The sequence below is a fragment of the Oryctolagus cuniculus genome, chromosome 12 (assembly GCF_964237555.1).
Source record: "Oryctolagus cuniculus chromosome 12, mOryCun1.1, whole genome shotgun sequence".
NCBI classification, from domain to species: domain Eukaryota; kingdom Metazoa; phylum Chordata; class Mammalia; order Lagomorpha; family Leporidae; genus Oryctolagus; species Oryctolagus cuniculus.
The window spans coordinates 110831551-110859085 of NC_091443.1; the positions used below are offsets into that span (position 1 = coordinate 110831551).

At 56.1% G+C, this 27535-nt stretch overlaps 2 protein-coding genes across 35 annotated transcripts in view; both read left to right on the forward strand.

Annotated features, from left to right (window-relative positions):
* The window catches only part of CELF6 (CUGBP Elav-like family member 6), a 31516-nt gene extending 29165 nt beyond the window's left edge, over nucleotides 1-2351 (forward strand). For 8 of the 13 annotated variants that reach the window (XR_011381110.1, XR_011381112.1, XM_051821786.2 and 5 more), the window contains 2 exons: nucleotides 449-598; nucleotides 1155-2351. Coding sequence is in view for 8 of the 13 variants with exons in the window: in XM_051821786.2 (XP_051677746.1) it covers nucleotides 449-576 (128 nt within the window). In the remaining 5 variants the exon portion in view is untranslated. Of the gene's footprint in view, nucleotides 1-448; nucleotides 599-1154 lie in introns of those variants that run through there. The other 5 variants (XR_011381111.1, XM_051821787.2, XM_070054717.1 and 2 more) reach the window with 2 other exon arrangements.
* An 8470-nt stretch (nucleotides 2352-10821) lies between these two features.
* Nucleotides 10822-27535, forward strand: part of PARP6 (poly(ADP-ribose) polymerase family member 6) — a 29801-nt gene continuing 13087 nt past the window's right edge. For 2 of the 22 annotated variants that reach the window (XR_011381117.1, XM_051821775.2), the window contains exons 1-14: nucleotides 10822-10960; nucleotides 12113-12348; nucleotides 15814-16000; nucleotides 16527-16604; nucleotides 17165-17259; nucleotides 17963-18023; nucleotides 18252-18342; nucleotides 18780-18846; nucleotides 21634-21783; nucleotides 22484-22694; nucleotides 23210-23263; nucleotides 25493-25588; nucleotides 26099-26191; nucleotides 26677-26802. Coding sequence is in view for 18 of the 22 variants with exons in the window: in XM_051821775.2 (XP_051677735.1) it covers nucleotides 15998-16000; nucleotides 16527-16604; nucleotides 17165-17259; nucleotides 17963-18023; nucleotides 18252-18342; nucleotides 18780-18846; nucleotides 21634-21783; nucleotides 22484-22694; nucleotides 23210-23263; nucleotides 25493-25588; nucleotides 26099-26191; nucleotides 26677-26802 (1125 nt within the window). In the remaining 4 variants the exon portion in view is untranslated. Of the gene's footprint in view, nucleotides 10961-11435; nucleotides 12512-15813; nucleotides 16001-16526; nucleotides 16605-17164; nucleotides 17260-17962; nucleotides 18024-18251; nucleotides 18343-18779; nucleotides 18847-21633; nucleotides 21784-22483; nucleotides 22695-23209; nucleotides 23264-25492; nucleotides 25589-26098; nucleotides 26192-26676; nucleotides 26803-27535 lie in introns of those variants that run through there. The other 20 variants (XM_051821781.2, XM_051821782.2, XR_011381116.1 and 17 more) reach the window with 14 other exon arrangements.

Genomic DNA, 27535 nt, shown 5'->3' on the forward strand with positions numbered 1-27535 from the left:
GTGGGGGAGGCGGCCTGCTGGCGCCAGGCAAGCACCTGGCTGACGCCCGGCCCTCCCCGGCTGCTCCTTCCTTCCAGAACCATGCCTTTAGGAAGCGTGGCCCGTCTGCCCATGTAAGAGTGTGTGTGTATGTATGGTTGTGTCTGTGAGTGTGTTGGGGGGTCTCTGTGTGTCAGTGAGTCTGTGTAAAGTGTGCATTTGCGTGTGGTTGTGTCTGTGAGTGGATCTGTGTGAGCGTGTATGTATGATTGTGTCTGTGTGTAATAGTGTCTGTGTGTGTGTGAGTGGGTCCATGTGTGTATTTGTGATGTGTCTGTGACTGTGCACAGATGACGGAAGCTCTTGGGCTCAGTGGAGCTGGCCTGAGTGGCTGGGAGAAGAGGGGCTCGTCTGAGAAGGTGCCCTGCCAGGTGGAGCTCCTGGCTCAGGCCTCTGCCGGCATCCCCAGGGTTCGTGAGTTTCGACAACCCGGCCAGTGCCCAGACCGCCATCCAGGCCATGAACGGCTTCCAGATCGGCATGAAGAGGCTCAAGGTGCAGCTGAAGAGGCCCAAGGACGCCAGCCGGCCTTACTGACCTCGCCGCCCCGCCCAGAGAGGTACGGCCCAGCGCGGCCAGCCGGGACGGGGTGGCGAGGCCCTCCTGGCTGGGTGGCCCTTTTGGCTCTTCTGAGAAGGGCGAGGACAGAGGGGGGACCACGGGTGGTTGGAAGGGTCTGAGAGGCCAAGTCTGGACTTCATCCCAAGAGTGGCCGAGAACCATGGAGCAGTTTAAGCAAAGGGGGAATGGACACAGGGGCTGAGATGAGGGTGGTGCACGCGGATGTGGGGGAGAGAAGCAGGTGCGCTGGGGAAGCCGGATGAGCACTGGCCGCAGGGGCCGGGCAGGGATGACAAGCTTGAGGCTTCTGGCAGGGCTGTGGGTCCAAGGAGGCCATTGCGACGTCAGGTCCCCACGGCCCTGCCTGCTTGGAGCTGCCCACGCCGGGGTGTTCCGCCCAGGACCCAGGGTCTGGCTTCACGGGACAGGGCCATTGCCTTGGCCTTGCTTCTACTTGGGGAGAGAGGTCCAGCCGCCTCCAGGGTGTGCCTTCCCCTCCAGGGTGATTTTCGCTTTTCTTCCCTCCTGCTGTCCTTACCAATTAATACCCAAAGACAGAAACGGAAGAGTGAGAGGAAAGGAAGGAAACGCACGCCAATGCGGGAGCCGCCCTTCCCGGACGAGCAGCTGCGGGCAGAAGCGGATCGACTGCGGCTGGGGCCCCGCCCAGGCCCGTTTCCGACCGTGGGTTGCTGTGCGCAGGGTGTAGCGGCCAGGCTGTCCCGGCACCGGGCCGGCAGCGGACTGACTGGGAGCCAGCAGAGGCCGTGGGGGTGCCGAGGGCTTCTCTGCGAGGGAAGCCCAGACTTAATTCTCTCAAAACCATATCATTCCTTAGAGTTTAGGGACCAAAGGACTATTGCTTTTTTTTTTCTAAGAAAAAAATTATATATATATTAAAAAAAACACACACAAGAGAAACAAGAAAGACACTATAGCGTCTCATAAAAGCTGCCTTTAAGTATCCCTAGGAGACAGGGTGAAGCCCCCTGAGCCGGCCCAGGCAGAGGGAGGCTGGGAAGGGTGCTCCGTGTGGCATCCCTCCCTTTAAATATAAGCTAGCCCCTGGGGCTCTAGGCTCAGATGCGCAGCAGGAGAGAGTTTGGGAAGCAGCAACCCTCCCCCTAGCCCCCCATTACCTCCCACCCCCGCTCCCAGCCTCCAAACTCAGAGGCCGCCTTGGAAGAGAACCCAGGAGGCACCATGAGAGGCAGCAGACGCAGCAGCAGCAGCAGCAAACTGCCTTGCCCTCCTGGCGGCCTGTCCTGCGCAGCCGCTGCTGGCCCAGGCGAGGAGGGGGAGTCTGGGCCCCACCCCCAGTGCACATGGACAAGAGGCCCTTCCTTTGGCTGAGCCCAGATACCTCCTGTTGCCCCTCCCCTGTGAGTCAGCCCCAGTGTCCCCTGGTCCCAGGCCACCTTCTGTCGCAGAGTTTGCCCACCTGTTAAAGTGGGTTCAGGCCGCAGCCACGGCCATGGGGGTGCCCCTGAGAAGGGGAGATTCCCAAAGGAGAAGCTGCAGGACAGGATCCTCTTTCCCCGGAGCCGGGAGGGACGCAGATGTTCGCCAAAATCCTGCTTCGTTCCTCTAACAAAGTACACCTTTCCTATGCAAGAGTGTCTCACTTGTGCTGCTCCAGGGCGCTTCCAGACGGTGGGCCGTGTTCAGCTTCGCAGTGGTGTGTGCTGTCTGTCGTCTTTGTCTGTCCGTTGTATACAGTGGGTGCCATATAAAGCTGGTCAGTGGAGGTGCTTGCTGCCTGCTTCTGTGAGATGGTTGGGCCGAGGATGGCTCCGAACGCCGTGGCTCACCTTGCCTTGGTGAGCTTCGCCTGGGCCTGCAGGGCCTTGCACACACTTCCCCTGCCCCCGAGTGTGGCGGCAGCCCAGATCAGGCCTCGGGTCACACGGTAGGGGCTGGGGTGGGCTTCGAGGGCTCTCCCTCGCGACAGTTGCTAAGAAAACCTGTTCCCACTCGTTCTGTCTTCGGCTCATTTTTGGCTGGAATGGGAATGAAAACTAACAGATCCAGCAATGCCGCAGCCAGGTAAGGCTCAAGGTACAACACAGAGTTTCCAACCGAGAGCAGAACCAGTGCTGGCCCAGAGGCTGTCCCCCGGACACGGATCCAGGGCTATAAACAGACACTCAGCCGGAGGCCCCAAGACCCCCAGCTCCAGGGGCTGGGGCCCAGATCCCTTTTGAGGAGAAAGGCTGGCCGGTGTGCAGTGGGTGTGGGGGTGGGACACAGGTGTGTGCCAGCATGCACAGTGGGCCCTGGTGCAGACCCCTTGTGGGGGGCGGTCAGAGGAAGGCTTCCTGAGGGACAGTGAAGAGCAGACGGGCCTCTGAGGAGGAGGCGGGACATCTGGGCGTTCCGCTGTTGAAAACTTGCTTTTAGCGCCAAGAAGTGATCCTGACCACTTACTCCGTGCCTGCGGTGTGCCATGAAACTGTCCATTCCTGCCTCTACCCCCAACTCATGGCTGAGTCACGCAAGACGTGCAACCAGCAGGGTTACACTTAAACTGTATCGCTCTGTCCTTCAGGGTGTGGGCTAAGGACCAGCAGCCCGTGAGACCCCAGAACCGTGGGGCGGGTTGGCATGGTCTCCCTTGGGACTGGCAAACTGTGGCCTGGGGACCGAAGCTGGCCTGTGTGTGACCTACAGACCAGGAATGGTTTTTCCATTTTTAAAGGGTGGTCATAAATGAAAGGAAATGAGACAGAGTCTGTATGGGAACCTCAGGGCACATCCCCTAGACAACACATTTGCCGACCCATAGCGAGATCACAGGAGACCTGAGAAATGTGTGATGAGCTCCGCCCAAGTGGTGTTTGTGTGTCTGTGTGTTCATGTGTTAGTATGAGGTTTTCCTGTTGGCAAGTGCCAGGAACCCAGCTTAAACAAGTGTAAGTCAATGGGAAACTTGGTTTACATCGCCAACAAATCAAGGATGGATGTGCCTTCAGGCATGGCTGGATCTGGGGGTTCAAATGGCGATGTCTCCATCTCTTGGCTCTGCTTCCTTCTCTGTGTTGGCCTCACTAATTCTAGCTCCAGAATCCTAGAGGACATTGATGAACTCTGGACACAGGCACACCTTGAGGATGGGCCTCCACAATGACAACTCCAGCAGGGCTGTGGCGGGAAGAGAAACAGGCTCCCAGAGGAGGAGATAGATGGTGCAGGTTGCCAGTACGCGTCCTCTCTACTGCACCCTGTAAAAAAAGATGTACTGGGGCTGGTGCTGTGCATAGCTGATAAAGCCAACGCCAGCTACCAGCATTCTATGTGGGCACCAGTTCGAGTCCTGGCTGCTCCACTTCCAATCCAGCCCCCTGCGAATGTGCCTGGGAAAGCAGTGGAAGATGGCCCAAGTGCTTGGGCTCCTGCACTCACGTAGGAGACCCAGATGGAGCTCTTGGCCCAACCTGGGCCCTTAGAACCATTTGGGGAATAAACCAGCAAATGGAAGACCTCTTTCTCTCTCTCTGCCTCTCCCTCTGTTACTGTGACTTTTAAATTAAATAAATAAATCCTTTTTTTAAAAAAAGATTTATTTGAAAGAGTGACAGAAAGGGAGAGATCTTTCTGTGGTCAGACTCTTCGGCCTCCATCAGGGCCCCTGGAAAGAATTTCTCTCCTTGGATACAACCTGGGTTTCCTGGATGTAGAGAGAAAAGAGGGTCCTCATGACTTCTGGTCTGGGAAGCAACCCTGGCCCTGCCCCCTGTGGGGAGCAGCCCGGACTGGACTGAGTTACTGGAATTAAGACTTATTCTATGCATCTGCTCTCCCACAATATGGCGCTGGGAGAGAAGTAAACAGCTTCCACACAGCTGCCTCCAGTTCAGCTAATAAACTGTAGGACTTGCTCCTGATTGGAGGAGAGCAGCGTACTCGGCGTGTGGGCAGCCGAGTTAGGATTGGCGGAGGAGGACTATAAAGGAGGAGAGAGACGGCATGCACCAGGAACATCTAAGGGGAACATCTAGCTGAAGGAACACCTGTGCAGCCCCCGAGAAGAGCCGGCCGGCGGTGTGCCGCTCCCCTGCGGAAGTGGGGAAAGCGGCCAGGGGGAACCGCCCTTCCACGGAGGTGGAAGGGATAGTAGCCAACCCGGGAAGAACCAGCAGCAAACCCGGGGAGGGCCGAGCAGATGAAAGAACAGCGCAGGGTCCTGTGTTGCTCCTCCACGAAGAGGGGGAGCGACACCCCCTACCTCAGTGGAGCAGAACACGGGAGACCCTGCGAAAACAAGACAGGCTGTGGGTGTGCAGAGCAGATGCCCCTCCACCCTCCCCTGCTCTGGTTGTAGTCTCTGGGCATCCGCTGGTGTGGCCGCACCTGCCTGACACACATCTCTGTCACCAGAGCCCTGCTCAGTAGGGACTGGGGGGCTGGCCCTGGCCTCTGGCCTCCCCACTGCCAGAAGATGTGCACGGTTACATAGCTCTGTGCTACATAGTTACATAGCTCTGTGCTCTTTGGGGGAAAAACCCAGGAAGGCTCTGGGAGCTCACAGCCAAGGCTGACCATGCAGCTGACCTTCCAGGCTGCAACCTGCCAACAGCGCTCTGCAAAGAGGTGGCCAGGCACAAGCAGAGGGCCACTCTTTCTCTCCCTAGTCCCGGCTTTGGACACAGCTAGTGCAGCAGCTGCCACCCTGCAGCAGCCTGGGCTGGCGGAAGCCTTTGGCCATCTCTGTGGGGGACTTTGAACTTGCAGGCTCTGCCCTCCCACGTGCCAGCTGCCCGAAAGCCCAGACATCCAGAAAGCAAACAGGCTGCTGAGCGAGGTCTCAGGTGCTCAGCAGAAGACGCAGGTGGGGAGGGGTCCATAAATGGCCAAGCCCAGTGACCTTGGACCAGGCACTGGGAAGCAGTAGTCTGGGTTGAATTCTGTGCATTGGAATGAGGAAAAAAATAGTTATCTGTCCCTAAACCCCTTTTCTACCCTTTGGGAATCAGTGTCAGGACAGGGGCTGAGCCTGAAGCCCGGCACTCCTGAAGGCAGCCTTCTGTGAGCATGGGGTAAGATGCTGGCTCCTTGCTGGAGGGAGAACCCAGGAGCCAGAGGGAGAGGCGGCGGAGGCAGCAAAGACGATGCCTCCCTGGGTCAGACACTGCTTCCCAGGAGCTCCATTGCCTGCTTGTAAGCGCCTGGTGTTCACAAGGAGATGCCACATCTTGGAGCAGTCCATGGAGGAAGTGTGGGAGGGAGCCCACCCACGTGTTCCCCTCTATCTGTGGTTTTCTGTTGGCCAAGGTGCACCCCTCAGCCCTTAGCTGGGTCCTTGCCCTGCATGGTTGATGGGACAGTCAGCTCCCACGACCTGCTCTAGGGCATTGCCACCACAGGCATGGGAGTAGAGGGGCTGCTCCAACAGAGGTGTGTGGGGGGATCTTCCATCCACTGATTTACTCCCCCGGTGACTGTAATGGCCAGGACTGGTCCAGGCTGAAGCCAGGAGTCTGGAACTCCATCTGGGTCTCCCACGTGGGTGCAGGGGCCCAAGCACTTGGGCCATCTTCCACTGCTTTCCCAGGCTCAGTAGCAGGGAGCTGGATCCGAAGCAGAGCAGCTGAGACTCTGAGTTTCAAATAAATAAACAAATCTTAAAAAAAAAAAAAAAAAGACACAATGGGTACCTCCTTCTTCCGGCACATTGAAGATTTAGGGGCTGGCATTGTGGCTTAGCAGGTTGAGCCATCACCCATTGCCTCCTAGAACCTGCATTAGCAAGAAGCTGGAGTCAGCAGCAGGGACCAGGCATTGGACTCAGATACTGTGACGTGGGCCGTGGGCCTCCTAACTGGTGGGCCAAATGCCACCTCTGATTGGGTTTTCATCATCCACAAGATGCAGGACTCCCTGACCCACGGCAGCCCGGGCTGCTGGCGAAGGCAGCTCTGGACAAGGCTGGGTCTGGCTCTGATTCTGCCAGCAGAGGGAGGCGGACCTGCAGGCCTTACCAAGAAGCCAGAGGGGTTCTCCAGGGCGCCCTGAGAGCTCCAGCTTTGATGGGCGCATGGCTGACTTGGGAAAAAACAGGCGATCCTTTTGCCAGCTGCCATGGGACAGGAATTTCACCTTCCTGGCCAAGGTTAATCAGGTCCCTGCGGCCCCCATTTCCTGCAGTTCCACCAGCTCCACATTCTGGGGCCTGCTGGGTGCTCCCTCCGCTCCAGTTCTGCAGCAAGCCTGGGGCACGTGCAGGGGGAGGGAAGGGCTCCACACAAGCCAGTGGAGCGGGCAGGGCACTGAGAGGGGCGCAGTGACACTGAGCCCGGGGGGATGCACTTCAGGGCCTCACACAATGGCCGTCAGCATCTCTCCCTCTGTTTCTCAGGCTCTGCCTTGCTCTGTCCTCATGTATCACACGCACTCCTCCAGGTGGCGGGGAGAGGGGAGCCGGCACCTTCCATCTCACCTCCTCTTAGCATCACGGAGCACTGAGGGCAAGAGAGTGATGCCCTGAGCGTCCCAAAGCCACACCTGAGGTGATCCTACTGGTCAGGGCCACACCAGTGCCCACCCCAGTACTCACCAGTGCCCACCACTACTCACTCCCGTACCCACAGCACACACACAGTGAGAGCCCTAGGCGCAGGATGAAGCTGGCCCTGCTGCGCCCAGCGCCACAGGATGAATGCTCCATGGTCTGCAAGGATTTCTCTGAATCACTTATTCTGCAATCGACATTTCTGGGGACTGTCTTACCTGCCAGCGAGCGGAGGAAGCAAAGACCCAGCCTGCTGCCATTTATCGTGGAAGGTGGGCTCTGGGTACTTGTAACACCGGGAGCAACCCCAGATAGGCACTGGTGAGGCCACTGGAAGAGACACTAGAAGTGTGTGTGCCCTGTGCCGATGCTATATTCAAGTAGTGAATACAAATGAGGAAGAAGGAGTCTGTTAAACATGCCATGAAGGGGGCCAGCGCTGTGGTGCAGCGGGTAAGGCCACCGCCTGTGATGCCAGCATTGCGTATGGGTACCGGTTTGCTCCACTTCCGATCTAGCTCTCGGCTAATGCACCTGGGAAAGCAGCAGAGGATGACCCAAGTGCTTGGGCCCCTGCACCCACATGGGAGACCCAGGTGGAGTTTTGGACTCCTGGCTTAAGCCTGGACCAGCCCAGGCATTGCCGCCTTTTGGGGAGTGAACCAGCAGATGGACGCTCTCTCTCTCTCTCTCTCTCTGTAACTCTAGCTTTCAATAAATAAAATAAATCTTTCAAAAAAATTCATACTTCTGGACCATTCCAGCTAAGTCACCCTCTCCACTCCCATCCTTTTTTTTTTTTTTTTTTTTTTTTGACAGGCAGAGTGGACAGTGAAAGAGAGAGAGAGAGATAGAGAGAAAGGTCTTCCTTTGCCGTTGGTTCACCCTCCAATGGCCGCTGATCCGATGGCAGGAGCCAGGTACTTATCCTGGTCTCCCATGGGGTGCAGGGCCCAAGGACTTGGGCCATCCTCCACTGCACTCCCTGGCCACAGCAGAGAGCTGTCCTGGAAGAGGGGCAACCGGGACAGAATCCGGCGCCCCGGCCGGGACTAGAACCTGGTGTGCCGGCGCCACAAGGCAGAGGATTAGCCTAGTGAGCCGCGGCACCGGCCATCAACTCCCATCCTAAACCAGGATCAAGGAATCACCCACTCTGGCACCCACATGGGATGCTGGCACTGCAAGTGGCAGCTTGACTTGCTATGCCGCAGAGCCAGCCCCCAGGAGCGTCATCTTTAAAGAGCAAGGGAACACATGTTAATCAAAGCGGGATTAAGCTGACTGACCTGAGGATCTGGGCTGGGCAGGAAAAACAGGGAGGCCAGGAAGACATGAGGGCCCACGAGGCAGGTGACGTGCAGGCAGTGGGAGTGGCCGGGAGGAGGAGGAATCCTGGAAAGTTAGGGAACAGTGGAGTCCAGCCTTCATTCTCTGGGATGCACTCCCTCTGCTTATCCAGGGCTGTGATGGGCCCCGGGGGGCGAGCCATTTTAGGGAGCAGCCCAGCTCCTCTGAACTCCCGCACCCTGGGACAGCCTGCAGCCCCACTTTTTCGGTTCTTGTAGGTGGTGGGTTTAACAGACCCACGCTCAGGCTGCCTCCTGGCCCTGGCCATGCAGCAAGGGGAACAGATCCGGGCTCCTAAGCAGGAAGGAGTCAGAAGCAAGAGGCTGCCGGAGTGCAAATGTGAACACACACTCAACAAGCCAGCCCAGGAGGGACAGACGTGACATGCGCTTGTGTCACTCAGAGGCAGCTTCTTCCTTGTGGGGGCCATGCCCGGCTGAAAAAAAGGAGGCGGGAGGAGAGCCGCTCTAAGAGAAGGCTTCCGTCAGTGCTGACGGCCAGCAGGGCCACGTGGGAAGCGGAAGGCTGGGACGGTGAACCAGCTCTGGCCGCGTCTCGGGTTAATAACCACAGCGAGTACGTTACAGCTTCCACATAGCACACAGATGCCCCTCCACTCACAGCGAGGTTCTGTCCCAACGGCCCATCGTAAGCGGAAAATACTGTGCCTCCAAACACGGTACCGAACACCCTGCTTATCAACACAGTGCACTGTAGATGGCTGGTTGTCAGCCTTCGCGGCCGTGTGGCCGACCGGGAGCTGCGTGACACTAGCCAGGGAAAGATCCAAATTCAAAGTATGGTTCCTACTCGGTGCGTGGCACTTCTGTACCGCTGCCAGTTCCAAACATCTGGACTGCCTGTGCTTCCCACTGCCAGGGGCTTTGGTGGTTACTTTGTGCATATCAGTTTGCAGCGTATGAAAGTGCAGCTATTTATGTATATCCTACAAAAATGACAATTTCACAGGGTTCAAGCTGCTACTGCAGTTACTGAAAGCTTGGTCCCTGCCGCCAGTGCTTAGTCATAACTCAAAGTTTGAAGATAAAGGAAAGAGGAAGTTTAGTCTATCACAGATAAGGACAACAAACTCGAGTCTCAAGGACTAAGCCCTGCCCGGTGAGGACAATTTGGGACTTTTAAAGGAAGCCGGGCTGCTGAGCCAGGTGCTGAGGGCAGCTTGGGCCTGACCACAGAGTTCCCTGGGAAGCTTGCTGGATGGCTTACGTTACCAACAGGTAGACATAGCAGGGACAGTCTGAACCGCTGAGAAGCCACAAAACATGATTTTGGCTGGGATTTGAAAGAGGCAAAGTACCCAGGGTTTTATTATCAGCAGAGCCTAGAGAGCAGAAGCCCAGAGCCCGTGCTTATCTGTCCCAATACCTTCAAATCTCGGGCAGGCTGGCGGGGGGGGGCAGGTGACTCAAGGCCAGTTCCTGGAACTCACAAGCAGGCATCTGTTCAAACAGACACTTGGGTCAGTCACAGGCTCACTCAGCCTGCTTTTGTTCCTCAGAGTTTGCAAAGGAAAAGAAAGATGTCATTTTATCCGCACCCACCAGCCCCGTGAGATAGGGACCATTGTCTCCCAAAAGGAGAAAGTTAGGATTCGCAAAGTGTTCATTTAAGGCTGAAAAAAATGAGCAAGCTCTGAACCGACTGTCTGGCCTGAAGACCAAGGTGCTGTCCCCATACAGGCAGCAACTACAGGAGCAAATCAGACGAGTGCCAGGATTACAAGACCCGGAAGAGCCCGGGTCCGGCTTCCGACGTGGCCCGCGTGCACGCGGGGCAGCAGGTGGCGGCTCCAGTGCCTGGGTCCCCGCCATCCACGTGGGATGCCCGGAGCTCCTGGCTCTGGCGCTGGCGTGGCCCAGCTCCAGCCAGTAAGGGTTTGGAGAGTGAACCAGCGGACAGGAGATCTGTTTCTCTCTTCGAATAAATAATACAATTCAAAGGGCGTGGCGGGGCGGGGGGCGGGGGGAGAAGGCCCCGAAGTGTCTGACTCCGAAAATCCGAGGCCCCTGGGGTCCGCAGACCCTGGGTAGGATTCCGCGGACGCGTCGCCATCCCTGCTCACTCCTCCCCGCCACACGGGGCGCCAAGTGCTCATACTCTCTCTCCGAGTGCCTCCCCGCGGCCCACCCCCAGCCCAGAGCCCCTCTTCTTTCTCGACCCACGGCGCAGGCGTCACCCCAAGCTCCGCGCCCCTCCCAACCAACCACCACCGCGCAGGCGCGCCAGGGCTGGGGTCGCAGGCAGAGGCGCGCCCGGGCACAGGCCGCACGGGGATTGGTCCGGAGCCGCCCACGTGGCCACGGGGCGGCCGCGCGCGCGTGCGCAGAGTGGCGCAGCGCGCCCGTGACGGAGCGCCAGGCGTGGGGTGCGCGCCCTCGCCCGCCCGCCCGGCCCCCGCCCCTCGGCCTGCCGCTCCGCCCCCGCGGGGCGTCCCGGGCCGCTCGACCCCTCGGCGGCGGCCGCGCGCGGCCCGGGGTCGCCGTGAGTACTCGCGACGCAGGCCTGCGGGGCGGCCGCCGCGGGGACGGGGCGGGGCGGGGCGGCCGGGCCGCGGGAAGGGTGCGGGGCCGCGCTGCCTGGGCCGAGGCGCTTCCAGGGAGGGCTTGGCCCGGGCGGGCGGGCGGGTGGCGCGAGGGGCCCTGTCAGGCTGGCCCGCGGATAGGCGCCGCCGCTTCCCCGGGCGGCAGGTGCAGGAGTCAGCGGGGTCTCCGGAGGAGTCCCGGGGGGAGCCGTGGCTGCTCCCTCCGGGGCCTCGGGCCCGCCCTTTGCCTCCGCGACTCCGAGCTCGGGGCCGGGGGCCGGGGGCCGCGTCCTTGGCCCAGGACCGCGCGGCTGGGAGTCCGCCCTCAGTTTAACGTGGAGCTCGCGGGCTGCTTCGCACGGCAGGTGTCACAGCGAGGAGCGGCCGTGGGCCGAGGGCGAGACCTTTGCGATCCGGACTCGAGGCTTATTTGCATTCTTTTTTTTTTTTTAATCCCCCTCCCGGGGGAAACTCATCAGGCGTCCCGCGAGACGCTGAGCCTCATGCCAGCGGCTCTGGGCGCTCCGGCCCCGCTTCTCAAAAGCGTACCCTCTTTGCCTCATCGGGAGCAACCACCTAGGTCTTTGCTGCTTAGATCACTGACAGCTCCCTCCAAAGTTAGAACCCCGTCCCGGGGAGGTGACGGAGCCAGGGCCACCCAGGTGCCCCTCGGTTCCAACCTCCCTAGGCCCAGTCTAGCATACACAACGTGAGAGCTTCCGGCCAGCCCTCCCTTGGCTTTTTCTTTAAAATGTCTGTGATTCTCTGAATTTGCCCGCCTTTCCCCAGTGCTGGCCAGCGCGGGGATGTGCAGCCGGGCCGTGTGTATGGCTCAGGAGATCATGTGGTGTGGCCCTGCCAAGGCACTGGACGTTCAGTAAATCTATAGCAGGCTAACTTAGATAATTTTGCATGACCAGTGCATGACGTTGTAAGTATCCCGATGGCCCTTGGCGGAGAGGAGGTCCCCACCCCCGTCAGGAAAGCGCGCTGGGAGTAGGGAAGGCAGGCCCCTTTCCCCAGGACATTTGAAACAACGGGTGATCTCAACTGTCTGTTCCCGGACGGGAAAACCTCCCTCTGAACTCGCTTTTCTCTCCTTGTGATGGCAGCAGGGACCAAGCAACAACAGCCCTTGGACAGATGCTAAGTGTCTGTTGACCTCTGCGGAGTCAGAGACCTTGACATTGCTGGAACTCCCGGCCTAGCTGGCCCCAAGCCACGCGGCGGACATTCGTGCCTCCCTCTTCACTCCTCCGGGGTCGGCCGACCGGGTCAGCACCCGCGTGTTTGTCTCACAAGCCCGACCCCGAGGTCTGCACGTGCTGTTTCTCAGCTGCTCTCGCAGGTGAATGAAGTCTGCGTTGACAGACCAGCCTGGCCTGGTTGTGTCTGTGTGACAGCATGTAGGCGCTGGTGTGGAAGCTGTGGTGTCCAGCCAAGGGGCTGAGACTAGAGACCGTGCAAAGTGTCAGAGTCCTGCCACCACGGAGCTTCCGTTGTGCCGGAAGGTGAACCGTGAGTGGGAATGCGGCGGCCCCCCGTGGGAGCAGTCGAGGCGGGTGGGAGGAGGAGCTAGTGTGGGTGCGCGTGGTGTGGCCGAGCTGCGGGAGAGGTGCGCGGGGTGTGGCCGAGCTGCGGGAGAGTGTTCCCACCCGGGAAGGGGCAGGGGCAGGCCAGAGATCCGGCAGAGCGTGCGAGGTGTGTTTAAGGCGTGGAGCCACTGGTGATCCCCCGGTAATACGTTCTAGAAAGAGCCCCTGCAAAAGTAGCTTCTGGTTGGTTGGTTTGTTTGTTTTTTTAACTTTTTATTGTGAGTTTGTCCCAATTACAAACATTAGGATTGTGAGGAAACCCTCATTTACATGTCACGCCACTCCTTTGGTAGCAACATTTTGCCCTGTTTAATTTAATCTGCCCCCCCTTGTTTGGGTGGAGGGGGAGCCAGTGTAGTGTTTTAAAGCGAGTCTCAGTTGCTTGGAACCTCAGCTGTTCCCTGCTTTTGCTGTCAAGTGGAAGTCCTCTAACTGAGAACCCCTGATCTAGAAAGCTAAGGGCACTAGGACTGTGTTAGAGACCGTGAGCTCTTCCGTCTGAGCTTGGAGTGGGTTAGGCTTGATTGCTGTGCAGGGCCAGGAAGGCTGGGGCTCTGGTTGTTAATTTTGGCTTTACGGTAGAGTCAGCTGGCGAGCTTCTAGCTAATTGAAATCTTAGGCTCCATCTCCATGAAGTTGAGCCCACGGGTCCCAGGATGGGGTTGTTTGCCGGTGTGTGTGAGAAAAGCTGCCCAGGTGTTGGAGGTAAGCAGCCACACTTGTGACCTGCTGATCTGGAGAGCAGCAGAAAACTTGGCAAGCTTGCTCTCTGGGAGCTTTGCCAGCCCCTGCCTTGAAGGCCCTCGTAGTTTGATGCATCCCACCCTGCCACCTGTGGAAACTACAGTGGGGCAAAAAATTGCCAGTATAGATTTGGGGGCCCCAAGAGTAGAAGCAAACAGGGAAGCTGGAAGGGCCGGGGTTAGTGTTTATCTGAGCATTTATTGGAGGGGGAGATTCCAGGATGACTCCAGGGCATCGCTGGCCATGACAGTTCAGACCACGTCTACTAGAGGACACTGCGTGTTGTCAGAGACTTAAGTCAGCCATGATTGTCACATAATGGCTTCTAGTAATATCTGTGTTAAAAACAGATAACGGCTCAATATAGGGGAATAACGAGTAAAAAGGCCAGAAAGAATTTTAGTTCTTCACTGTGGTTGAGGTTGCTCCTGTGAAGAATGTTCCAGAATGAACGGAGTAGCAGATCATTGTGTTTGGCTGCATGATTGTTGCACAGTGATGAACTAGATCTGGGGCTTGTTTAATCCCAGCGTCGAGCTGGAATGAAGTGGCAGTATCTTACACTTGTGATGTGCTGTTGTGGTTCGTTAAAGAACTGCATGTGCAGGTGTGATATAGTGCATGCAAGTATGTCTCTTTACGTACCAGCATCCATATAGCTGTGTAGAAGAGTGAACCCAAAGTTGTGTGTGCCTGTGTGTACCCCACCCAGCTACTATGTGTGTAACTGTATTGTAAAGTGTATTCAGCATTGTGCCTGTGTGTGCATAGCACAGCTGTGGTGTTTGTAACTCTGTAGTAGAAGTGTGTGCATCACTGTGAGAGCCTGTGTGGACACCACCCAGCTATGAAATGTGTGAGTGTAGTGAAAGTGTGTGCATCATGGTGAGTGCCTGTGTGTACACCACCCAGCAGTGATGTGTGTAACTGTAGTAAAAGTGTGTGCATCATTGTGTCTATGTGTATATCACCCAGATATGATGTGAGTAACTGTAGTAGAAGTGTTTGCATCCTTGTGAGTGACACCCACCCAGCTATGAAATGTGTGAGTGTGGTAAAAGTGTGTGCATCATGGTGAGTGCCTGAGTGTACACTGCCTGGCTACGAGGTATGTGACTATAGGAAAGCATGTGCATCACTTTGTGTGCCTGGATATATGCCAACCAACTGTGATGTGTGTGACTGTGTAGATAAGTGAATCCAATATTGTGAGTGCCTGTGTGGACACACCCAGCTATGATGTGTGTGACTGTAGTAGAAGTGTGTGCATCACTGTGAGAGCCTGTGTGGACATCACCCAGCTGTGATGTGTGTGACTGTAGTAAAAGTATATTTATCACTGTGTGTGCCTGTGTGGACACCGCCCAGCTGTGACGTGTGTGATTGTGTAGTAAAAGTGAAACCATCATTGTGCCTGTGTGGACATAACCCAGCTATGATGTGTATATTGTGTAGTAAAAGTGTATGCATCACTGTGTGAACACCACCCTGCTGTGATGTGTGTGTGTGACTGTGTAGTAAAAGTGTGTGCATCACTGTGAGAGCCTGTGTGAACACCACCCAGCTGTGATGTGTGTGACTGTGTAGTAGAAGTGTGTGCATCACTGTGAGAGCCTGTGTGGACACCACGCAGCTGTGATGTGTGTGACTGTAGTAGAAGTGTGTGCATCACTGTGAGAGCCTGTGTGGACACCACCAAGCTGTGATGTGTGTGACTGTGTAGTAGAAGTGTGTACATCACTGTGAGAGCCTGTGTGGACACCACCAAGCTGTGATGTGTGTGGCTGTAGTAGAAGTGTGTGCATCACTGTGAGAGCCTGTGTGGACATCACCCTGCTGTGATGTGTGTGGCTGTAGTAGAAGTGTGTGCATCACTGTGAGAGCCTGTGTGGACATCACCCGGCTGTGATGTGTGTGACTGTAGTAGAAGTGTGTGCATCACTGTGAGAGCCTGTGTGGACATCACCCTGCTGTGATGTGTGTGGCTGTAGTAGAAGTGTGTGCATCACTGTGAGAGCCTGTGTGGACATCACCCGGCTGTGATGTGTGTGGCTGTAGTAGAAGTGTGTGCATCACCGTGAGAGCCTGTGTGAACACCACCCAGCTGTGATGTGTGTGACTGTAGTAGAAGTGTGTGCATCACTGTGAGAGCCTGTGTGGACATCACCCGGCTGTGATGTGTGTGGCTGTAGTAGAAGTGTGTGCATCACCGTGAGAGCCTGTGTGGACATCACCCTGCTGTGATGTGTGTGGCTGTAGTAGAAGTGTGTGCATCACCGTGAGAGCCTGTGTGGACACCACCCAGCTGTGATGTGTGTGGCTGTAGTAGAAGTGTGTGCATCACTGTGAGAGCCTGTGTGGACACCACCCAGCTGTGATGTGTGTGGCTGTAGTAGAAGTGTGTGCATCACTGTGAGAGCCTGTGTGGACACCACCCGGCTGTGAAGAAACCAGATGTTGTCTACTCTCCACAGGACAGTGATTTGTTACACTCAGCCACATAGCCCGCCATCTCCAGATCTCCAGTTGCCCCTAACATCACGCCTCGTCCCGCTCTGTGGCTTCCTAAATGCCCATCTTGTTGGCCTGGCTTCGACTGGTGGCATGGAGGGGTGCTGCCGAGCACTGACCTGGGAGTGTGTGTGACCCACTGACCCAATGGTGAGAACCAAGTTTTTTCCTGGCATTTTGCCTTCTACCCTTGGAGAGGTAGTGTGGCCATTTGAAGTGAAAGGAGGAAGAGGCATGGGAACAGTATTGCTTCAGGGGTGGGCCCTGGGCTCATGGGCTTTCTTGAAGGAAGGGGAAGAGTTGTGGTGAGACAAGAGAAGCAGGGTGTACGTGGAAGCCTTCGTAGGTGACGGTCCTGGCAGAGGCAGCGTGTACCAGAGCCCAGAGGCGCTTAGAATGACCCTGCACAGGGAGGTCTCCGGCATCCTTCCCTGCTGGCTGCCAGAGCCTCGGCTCCACAGGAAGGCCTAAGGAGTCCGCCCGCAGTTCTGCCGTGCGCCTGGGCGGGGTCAGGAGATTGAAACGCCCAAGGTGGCAGTGAAGGGGTCTGCAGGGAGTATGGCCTCGTCAGTCTATCCCAAGACCTTTACCCATCCTCTGTGGGAGCTTGTTTGACCCCACCCCATCCTGGGGGGTGACAGGTGCCCGACAGACTGTCCTTAACTCTCATCACTAGGACATCAAAGGCCAGTTCTGGAATGATGACGACTCGGAGGGCGACAATGAGTCAGAAGAGTTTCTCTATGGAGTTCAGGTGAGGCTGTGTGTGCCGCCGTCTGGGCGGTTCTAGAGCAGAGCCGAGACGAGGTGGAGCCTTGGTGTGGTCAGCTAAGGCCTGGCCCAGAGTGAATCTCGTCCTCTACGTGGAAGCTGCCCTCGAGTTCTTGATTAGAGTCATGGTCTTGTGGCTCCTCCTTTTGTTTATTGGGGCCACCTCTCCAAAGATTGCTTAGTGAGGGATCATGTAACAGCGTCGCTCTGTGTGGCTCAGGCCTGAGCGGAAGTGCCCCAGTGGAGGCCCAGTCTGAGTTAGCACGTGATGCGAGTTCTCATAGGACGTGTCCCTGAGCGTCCTCATCAGGACCCTGAGTGGGAGAACGGCCGCGCCAAGGCCACCGTGGTCTGCTCAGGTAGCGGGAGTGAGGCTTGTCTGTGGTGGACTCCTCACCAGGGCGCCCCCACACAGAACCCTTCCTAGAAGTGGCTCTCACCTCCCCGTATTGCTGCTTTTGCATTTCTCCTGTTCTGGTTTGTCTCTTCCCATTCTTTGAATCTTCGTCTCCTCTCTGTTCTCTACCAATTCTGCCATCCCAGGGGAGCTGTGCAGCTGACCTGTACCGACACCCGCAGCTGGATGCAGACATTGAAGCCGTGAAGGAGCTCTACAGTGAGAACTCGGTGTCCATCAGGTGACAGCCCGCTGCTCTCTGCATGTTTCCTTGTGTCCTGGAAGGAGAAGTTAGGAACTCAGTGATAGAATTTGGTTGCAATACTTCAGCTTGGCAGACAGGAGCAAGGAGGGAATTGAGGCCACTTTCCTATCCTAGACTTCTGTAGGCCGATAATTTCACATTGAGGTTGTAACGACGTAAGACCAAAAACGAAGAGGCAAAACAAGGTAAAGAAGAGGCAGACCACAAACTCACAGCCAGCACAGGTGTATTCAAAACTGGGAGAGGGTCTCACTACCGGAGAAGGTGGAGAGCAGCCCCTCCCTCCCAGGCTGGGGTGGGTGGGCTGTAGGGTAGTGGTCTAGCAGGTTCAGGGGCTGTTGGCAGGGTTACGCTGCTTGTGAGGAAGAATTCAGGGGAGGGGGAGGTCGGACAGGAGCTTTTGAGAAAGAATGCTCTCAGCTCAGCCACACGGGGAGGGGCAAAATTAGATGCAGGGCTTTCGTCCTTGTGCACCAGAGGTAGGAGGGCCCCTGGCCTGGAGAAGGGCCTGCTCTTGGGTAAGCTGCCTGCAGCTGCAGCTGGGACCCCGGACACAGAGCTGCCTTCCACCCTCCCCTGTCCCGCGTCCCAGGGCCGAGCTCTGCCCCTGCCTCCGTCTCAGTCTCTGGTGCTTTCTTCCTCCCTGCATGACTCTCACGTGGCCCCTCTGCCTCTGTAGAGAATATGGGACCATCGATGACGTGGACATTGACCTCCACATCAACGCCAGCTTCCTCGATGTAAGTGCTGCTGGCCCTTGGCAGCGTGGCCCACTGGACCCGTGGGTGGGAGATGCAGGCCAGGAGTCTCGTCCCCGGGTGCTGTTTTTGGAGCACATACCCTCCGTCTGTGTGTCCTAGACCATCATAGTGGCGTGAAGTGTCACACGCGCACACGTGTGTCATCTGGGGGAAGCTTCAGGTCCATTCCTCTCTGTTGTAAACTGGGGACTACTTCCTGTATTCTAGGAGGAAGTCTCTACGGCCTGGAAGGTCCTCCGGACAGAACCCATTGTATTGAGGCTGCGATTCTCCCTTTCCCAGTACCTTGATGGACCAGGTGAAGACAAGTGGTGCTCTCTGAGTGTGATCTAATCCAAAATCCTAAGTTAACTGAGGTGGAGAAAAAGTAGGAACAGGGTCTTTGGACTCACTCTGCCGGCCATTGGTAGGGGCTGTTGAGTCTCCTGTCTGTGGCGTCTGTGTGTAGTTACCTCCACCTGCTGAATGCCTGCCTCTTTGTGAAATTGTTTTCTCTGTCCCCAGACACCATTTAGTCCTCTCTCTGCTCTCAGCTTCCTGCTGAGAGAGTTTGCAATTGGCAGACAGCTTTCCGAATCTGCCTTGCCTCAGCCATTCCCCTCCTCCACCTCTTAGTGTGAGGAGTACCTCACAGCCACTGTTCTCGATCTAAGGAAGCTGTTCCACTGAACTGCGGCATTGGACTTGGGAAGACAGAGGTGTGTATGTACTTGGAACTTTCTCTTCTCTTTGCAGAGCCATCGATTGAGGTTTTCCAGCCATCGAATAAGGAAGGGTTTGGGCTGGGTCTTCAGTTGAAAAAGTAAGAACTCTGGTTGTTTGTGGCATGGATGAATGAGGGAGGACAGATGTGTGTGGACAGACAGGCAGAACCATGGGTGGGAGGTTTCTTCCCACAGATGTCTCTGAGCCACGCCCAGGAAAAGCTAAAATAAATGTGAGGACTGCAGTTTACGGCCTTATGGAGGGGAGACTGTAGGGCTTGGGAGTCAGACCTTGAGCCTTCCTGGGGGAAGGGGAGGCGGAGTCAGGCGATTCACGTTTCCTCAGAGAGGGGCTCGCTGGGCCCCAACAGAGGCAAGTGATTGAATGTGTGGGCACTAGGCTCCGTGTGTGGTGTGCAAAGTAAAAAGTGAAGGCCGGTCTCTGCCCCCAGTGCAGCTCCAGATGGAGCCCGGTGGGTGTGTGTTGTAGTGCAGTTGTCTGTGAGGTTTGGGAAGAACACAGAGGAAGGAGTGCTGGGTTCCACGGCAGGTGGAGGACTGTGAAGGGAAGAGAGCAGGCGAGGTGATGCATGGTTTCCAAGGGCGGATGAGTGTGTAGACAGACTCAGTCTCAGGAGCCTCGGCTGACAGAGTGCGTGTGTAGGAGCTCCAGGTAGCCAAATCTTGCTTACAAAATGCGGGCAGGGGGCCAGTGCTGTGGCACAGTAGGTTAGTTGTCTTCCTGTCGTGTCAGCATCTCATATGGGCGCCGGTTTAGTGCCAGCTGCTCCTTTTCTGATCCAGCTCTCTGCTGTGGCCTGGGAAAGCAGTAGAGGTTGGCCCAAGTCCTTGGGCCCCTGCACCCACGTGGGAGACCGGGAAGAAGCTCCTGGCTTTGGATTAGCTCAGCCCTGGCCATTGCAACCATTTGGGGAGTGAACCAGCAGATGGAAGACCCTTCTCTCTGTCTCTTCTTTGCATTGTCTGTAAATCTACCTCTCAAATAAATAAACAAAATCTTTAAAAAGAAAATGGGGGCAAGAGTGGTCAGAACCAAAGCCAGAGAAGCAGGGAGAGGCTCAGCCAGAGAGGATCTTGGGTTTGGAATGATTGAAGGATTATAAGCAAAGAAAAGATACGGTGAAATTTAGTTTAATTTTTTAGAGTAATATGCATTTTTTATCTACTTGAAAGGCAGAACAGGAGTGGAAGAGAGACAGAGAGGTTCCGTCTGCTGCTTTACTCCCCCAAATGCCTGTGACAGCCAGGCCGGGCCAGGCTGACTGCAGAAGCCAGGAGCTCCACATGGGTTTCCCGTGAGAGGGAGGAGCCCGAGAACTCGAGCCATCCTCTGCTGCCTCCCAGGGTGTGCATTAGCAAGAAGCTGGGTTGGAATCGGAGGTGCCGAGACTCGAACTGGCACTCCGATGTCGGATGTGGGTGCCTCGAGCAGTGGCTTAGCCTGCTGCACCGTGATGCCTGCTCTAGCTGCACCACAGTGTCTGTCCCAGATTTGGGTTTAGAAAAACCATTTGTACAAATTGGGTAGGAGGGGATGAGTCAAAAGACCAGAGCTCATAGCCTAGGCATGAGATGATGAGGGACCAGACTGAAGTGAATGGAGGTGAGAGGTGAGTTAGATTTGTGAGGTATAGAATCAGTGATACTTACAGTCTTGTTTGGGGTTATTGAGTCTAGCCATTAGGAATAGTGGAAAATAATTACTACGTTGCCAGCCTGGATGTCTGGGTCGATTGTGATGCCACCAATTTCAACAGGCATGGAGGATGGGTGGGTTTGTGGAATGAGGATAATTGGCTCCGTTTTAGACGTGTTGTCTAAAGTAACAGGATATGCGAGTGGATACTCTGAACATTTGTTGTCTGGGTGCTCTCGGGAGAGATTAGGTTGAAGACATGCATCAGTGGTGGCTGGGAATTGCAACCAGTAAAATAGGAGCGCATGAGAGAGTGAAGAAGAAATAGGGTTGAGGACAGAAGACCCTTTGTACCACCACCATCACCCACCACACCTCCCACCCCCGAATCCAGGAGGCCAGAACGTAAGCACAAGAAGAGAAATAGTGAGGCTTCGACAGGGAGGGGTGTCCTTGAGGATCAGCGATGGTCCCCAGCGAGGAGGGCCAGAGGCCAGGGGAGACAGGAAGAGGAGGCCTGGCAGTTTCTGCTGGGTTTGCGCTCCAAGTGGAAGCCAGAGGACAGAAAGGTGAAGAATGAGTGGTGAGCCACAGGTGGAAGCAGTAGGTGTGCCAGGAGAGGCTTGGGCGAGGTAGAGGGGAAGCGGGGCAGGGGGCTGGACCGAGGTGCAGGAGGTGAAATTTTGTGTAGAATTTTGGAAAGGACTGACAGGAAAGGGGGTTAGCGAGAGCTCCACGTCCCTGCAGAGGCAAGAAAGGGCTGAGCCTGGAGCACAAGGAACCTGCTCTCTAACAGGAGCCTTGTCCCCAGAGAAGGCTGGAAGCGGACCTGGGTTCTGCGGGGAGCTGCTCCCCGTTGGCTTCCTCGGTCCGGTAGGAAGAGAGGAGCTTGGAGGACGTGCGGGTGTGGAGTGACAGCCTGCAGCAGTGCCAGACAGGCCTGGTCAGCTCACAGGAGGGACCGACAGATCTGGCAGGGGCAAGACCATGAATTTGGGGATGAATTTTTTGCCTGGCAGTGTGAGTGCCGTAGACCTCATCTTCACTGTTCGCAGGGCAGAGGGCTGCAAGGCGTCCCCCTGCCCTGAGGTCCTATCCAGGAGGTCTTCACACAGCCCCGGCCCAGCTAGCCTCGCAGTCCCTGGGTCTGATTCTGCCTGAGCTGCCCGCTCCGTGGTTGCTGCTCCTCTGCCCGCTCGTGCCTGAGCCCGTTCTCCTGGTCCCGCAGGATCCTGGGCATGTTCACATCCCAGCAGTGGAAGCATCTGAGCAACGATTTCCTGAAGACCCAGCAGGAGAAGAGGCACAGTTGGTTCAAGGCGAGTGGCACCATCAAGAAGTTCCGAGCTGGCCTCAGCATCTTCTCACCCATCCCCAAGTAAGTGCTCCCGAATCTTTCTGTCCTCACACTAGATTCTCTTTGGTAACACCACTCACACGGCACTGTCCCCCTTGGGTCCCTCGCCCCCCATTCCTGACCCAGCGGCCACACTTCCTTCTTCGCCTGGCACTCACTGCCGGCGTGTTGCGTCTGGGGAAAAGTAGGTTGGTCTTCCCAGTCTTTCTTGGCTCCCGTCCTTGCTGCCATCTGCAGGGAGCAGAGTTGAGAACACGCACTAGCTCCGTGGCTAGTACACAGGGCGCACTGGTTTATTACATAGGTTCCAGGAGTAGTTATGGTTCTGCTCTTTGACCCCAAGTCTCTATCCTCCCCTCCACCCCAAGGTCTTCTAATCTTCCCAAAGGCAGGCAGAAGCTCTGGTTTATAGGTCCCCACAAGCCGTCTTTGGCAGTCAGACAGCACTTAATCTCACCGACACACCCACAGAGTACGTGAAACTGGCACCTGCTCCAAGCCATCAGCCCCTCTCTGCCTGCCATGGTGACTGGGGCCCTGCCTGCCCTCCGTGTCCCTAGCTGAAGAACACGCAGTCATTTCACACACGTGATCTCCCTGTTTAGACAGTGTTTAAGATCTGGAGGGGTGCATTCGTCTTTGACTTGGAACTTTGGGCCCGGGCCTCACCTTTCTCCAGGTGCCTCCTAGCATCTCGGTCCTTCTTCCTGTCCCCCCTCAGGTCCCCCAGCTTCCCTATCATACAGGACTCCGTGCTGAAGGGCAAGCTGGGTGTGCCAGAGCTTCGGGTTGGGCGCCTCATGAACCGCTCCATCTCCTGCACCATGAAGAACCCCAAAGTGGAGGTGTTCGGCTACCCTCCCAGCCCCCAGGCAGGTCTCCTGTGCCCCCAGCACGTGGGCCTCCCTCCCCCAGCGCGGACCTCTCCTTTGGTACATGGGCTGGGGAGGGTTTGACTTGGGCGTGGGGGTGGGAGTGGAAATGTGAGAGTTTAGCTGCTGAAAATGGGGAGGGGTTGGCCAGCCTCAGTGTAGTTGTCCAGGCATGAGAAAGCAGACCTGGGCACACGCCACCTGTGGTAGGATGGGACAGTTCTTGTGGCTGCAGACTTAGTCTAGACTGTCTGGCGAGCATCTCTGTAGCTGGCCGGGAAGCGGAGTCTGGAGGTTGGCACTCCTGGAGGAGGCACGTGTGTCTTACTAGGATGGTTAGGACTGGGTGGTCACAACCCAGCCCCTCTACTCTGCAGAGGGTCAAGGACAGGTGAGCACCTCTCCAGAATGGCACGAGCGTGAAGGTCTCCAGCTTTGCAGTCACTCAGCCTGATCTGCGCAGGCAGGGCCGAGCTGCTTCAGGAGAACCTGGGGGCTCAGCGTGAGGGAGTGCTGTCTAGGGGACCGGGCCCGCCTCGCAGGAGCTTCACGGATTGTCCTTGCACTCTCACCAGGTCAGTGGTCACTGCAAGAACATTCCCACGCTGGAGTACGGATTTCTCGTGCAGGTAATCAGCTCTTCACTCAGTCCCACCCACCAGATCCCCTAACATCTGTCTCCCAGCTTCTCAGTTTTTTTCTTAAAGATTTATTTTACTTATTGTAAAGGCAGAGAGACAGACATCTCACATCCGCTGTTTACTCCTCAAATTACCGCAATGGTCAGTGCTGGGCCAGGCCAAAGGCCAGAGCCTGGGGCTCATTCTGAGTGTCCCTGGAGGGTGACAAGGAGCCAGGTACTTGAGCCATCTCCTGCTGCCTCCTAGGGTGTGCATCAGCAGGAAGCTGGATCTAAAGTGGAGTAGGGGCTGGAACATGAGATGTGGGCGTTCTGAGTGGCATCATAGCTGCTGTACCAAACAGCTGTCCCTCAGTGACCCTTCTTGTCTGTGTTTTAAGACTCAGGTGCCATGGCCTGCACTGTGGCACAGACATTAAGCGCATCTCATATGAGGACCGGTTTAAGTCTTGGCTGCTCCACTTCAGTCCAGCTCCCTGCTAATGCGCCTGGGAAAGCAGCAGCAGATGGTCCAAGTGCTGGGCTGCTGCCACTCACGTGGGAGACCCAGAGGAAGTTTCAGGGCTCCTGGTTTTGGTCTGACCCAGCCTGGCCTGTTGGGGCCATTTGGGGAGTGAACCAATCAGTGAAAGACCTTTCTGTCACTCAGCTTTTTAAATAAATTAATTAAAAAGCTATAAAAAAACCTGTGATTGGAAAAATGAAATTAGAAGAAGTTTATTTTGTGGGGCTAATGCTGTGGCGTAGTAGGTTAAGCCTCCGCCTGCAGAGCTAACATCCCATGTGGGCACTGGTTTGTGTCCTGGCTGCTCCACTTCTGATCTGGTGCCCTGCTGATGGCCTGGTGTGGGGAGCAATCCGGACTAGACTGAGTTACTGGAATTAAGACTTATTCTATGCATCTGCTCTCCCACAATATGGCGCTGGGAGAGAAGTAAACAGCTTCTGCACAGCTGCCTCCAGTTCAACCAATAAACTGTAGGACTTGCTCCTGATTGGAGGAGAGCAGCGTACTCGGCGTGTGGGCAGCCGAGTTGGGACTGGCAGAGGCGGACTATAAAGGAGGAGAGAGACGGCACGCACTGGGAACATCTAAGGGGAACATCTAAGGGGAACATCTAGCTGAAGGAACACCTGTGCAGCCCCCGAGAAAGCCGGCCGGCGGAGTGCCGCTCCCCTGCGGAAGTGGGGAATGTGGCCAGGGGGAACTGCCCTTCCACGGAGGTGGAAGGGATAGTAGCCAACCCGGGAAGAACCAGCAGCAAACCCGGGGAGGGCCGAGCAGACGAAAGAACAGCGCAGGGTCCTGTGTCGTTCCTCCACGAAGAGGGGGAGCGACACCTGGGAAGGCAATGGAGGATGGCCCAAGCACTGTATTCACATGGGAGACCTGGAAGAAGCTCCTGGCTTTGAATCAGCCCATCTCTGGCCATTGGGGCCATTTGGGGATAGAAGTTCTCTGTCTCTCCTCTTCTTTCTGTAACTCTGCCTCAAATGAATGGATCACTACCAAAAACAAAAAAACTTATTGTGGCACAAAACATTTGAGATCTATCATAGTTTTTTATAATATATATTATCTATGAGCTTTTTTTGAAATTCATTTTCATCTACTTGAAAGAGAGAGAGCGAGTGAGCGTCCATCTGCTGGTTCACTCCCCAAATGCCTACAACAGTCAGACTTGGGCCAGGCGAAAGCCATGAGCCAGGAATCCATCCTTGTCTTCCGGATGGGTGACAAGGACCCAAGCGCTTAAGCCATCTTCTACTGCCCCCCAGGTTGCATTAGCATAAAGCTGGATCAGAGGTAGAGGTGCCAGGGCTTGAACTGGCACTCTGTTGGGGACTCTGACATCCCAACTGGTGGCTTAACCTGCTGTGCCACAACTCCACCCCTCTGAGCTTTTTGAAGACTGTGTGCACGCATTTTAAAAGTCGGTTCCAAAATAAACTCTTGATTTCATTTTCCTTGTACCTTTTGAAGTATCTGGTATCTGATGCCAAGTAGTAGAGGTAGGATGCTAACCCAGCTCTTCTAACTCATGCACCAGGCTGGTCTTTGACTGCCTACACCACCTCTGCAGTCCGGCCATCACGCTTAACGCAGGGTCCAAGAGTAGACAGGGCAGGGGAGAGGCAGCAGCTGGAGAAGGATTTCCAGTTCCTTCCTGGGTCTGCGCGTGCACTTGCCAGAGATGCGGGCTGTGTTCTCTGGCAGATCATGAAGTACGCGGAGCAGAGGATCCCAACGCTGAACGAGTACTGCGTGGTGTGCGACGAGCAGCACGTCTTCCAGAACGGCTCCATGCTCAAGGTGCGCCTGCCCGTGGCCGCCTTCCTGGGTCTGTCCCTCCTGCCCGAGAGTCTGCAAGCAGTGTTTCTCAGGAAACAGCAGATCTTGGCAGGTCTCTGGAGAGACAAAGATAGGAGGATACTTTTGAGGATTTAGCCCCCATGCAGCATTTAAGCATAGGGATTAAACACTGGCCAAGGTGACTAGATAAGACACTGCCATCCAGGGCTGCAAGGCCTGTATGCTCGGTGTGGAGGAGCAGCACGAGCAGTGTGGAACTCATCTGAGTGCACAGGAAGCCGCAGAAGTGTCCGTGCAGAGGCAGAGTTAGCTCCCACGTGGAGCAGTGAGGCGTGTGAATTCAGGCTTGGCTTTGGGATGGTGTTCTCCTGGGAGAGGGGGTCCCAGGTAATCTCCCAGTTCATCTTCTGTTCTGCAGTTGTGCAAGGTCAGGATTGGCCCTGTCTCCCCACACCTGCTTACTGCACAGCCCACACGCCCACCATCTGTCTGTCTAATGTGTCCGTTTAGCCAGCTGTCTGCACTCGGGAGCTGTGTGTCTTCTCCTTCTACACGCTGGGCGTCATGTCTGGAGCTGCAGAGGAGGTGGCCACAGGAGCAGAGGTACGAAATAGGGCGCCCCGGCTGTGGATTGGGCTCAAGAAGGGCAGGGGCCCAGCGATGCCACTCGTCAGAGTTCGGCCTGTACAGTCGCTTCCCTGGGTAAGCTTGCTGGCCATAGTTTGTTTGGAAAACAAAAATAGGCCTCTTCAGTCAGGGCGCCCTGAAAAGACTAGGCACTCATTGTTTACAGGTAGGAGATCTGTGACGAACACAGCAGTGTGTGTAGTAAGATTGCCCATGGAGAGAATAGCTGTCTCCATGGCAAAGACATCAGACTTAGCACTCACCAGTGAGGAGGATGTGTTTGGGGGCAGGAGTGATCTTTAATCATTAGGTGTTTCTTGAATTTTTATAATCTTGTATTTTCTAATAAAAGGCCACAGGCATCTCCCTTTAAAAAGAACAGCAGGGCGAAGCGCCGGACACTGTGTGATTGCCAGATCCGAGAGTGGTCACGTGCTGCCCTCCCCGTCTGCTCCCCACAGGTGGTGGACCTGCTGGTGGCTATGTGCAGGGCAGCTTTGGAGTCCCCCAGGAAGAGCATCATCTTTGAGCCTTACCCCTCTGTGGTGGACCCCACTGATCCCAAGACTCTGGCCTTTAACCCCAAGGTATAGTTGCTTGGGAAGAAAGTCAGGGCCAAGGAATAAAATGGTGAGAGATAATGGGGGCCATGGGCTGTTTTGCTGGCGTGCATAACCTGGAATGCGTCCGAGGTCCTGCTGCTGCTGAGTTGAATGGCATTAGGCAACTCTGTCCACCTTTCTCAGCTTCGATTTCCTCATCTGCAAACGTGGGTTGTTGAAAGAAGGAGAGACCGTGTGTGTGAAGTAATGTGCTTGAGTTTCCCAGAGAGAGGTGGGTTTGTCGTGAGGCATTCCTTCCTGTGCCTAGAGGTTGCTAGGGACCAGGAGGGCACACGAGCAGTGGGGCCAGCCTCTTGGTTCAGGGCAGTGTTCAGGAGATGGGGAGCGCGCCCTGCCGTTTGCAGGGATCCTGACTCCAGGACTGACCCCAGACAGTACACACTCACGGACACACCAGAAATAACGCCTGACCACATGGTTGGGCATCCTGTGGCCTGTCCAGACGGTGCAAAGAATAAGCCTTCGCAAGCCCCTCGCATGGTGCTTCCCTTTGCTGTCAGCGCTGGTCCGGCACTGCACTGGGCTGTTCACGAGCTCATGCTGGGGGGGGAGGAGTTGCTGTTTTCATTTGCAAACAGGGCGCTAATGCTCCAGGAAGTTAGGCCACTTGCTCTTCCCTGGTCAGAGAGAACTGTCCTGTGGGACCTGCTGCCCCGTCTGCGTCTGCGTGGGTGTAGGCTTCTGCATGTCTGGCCCT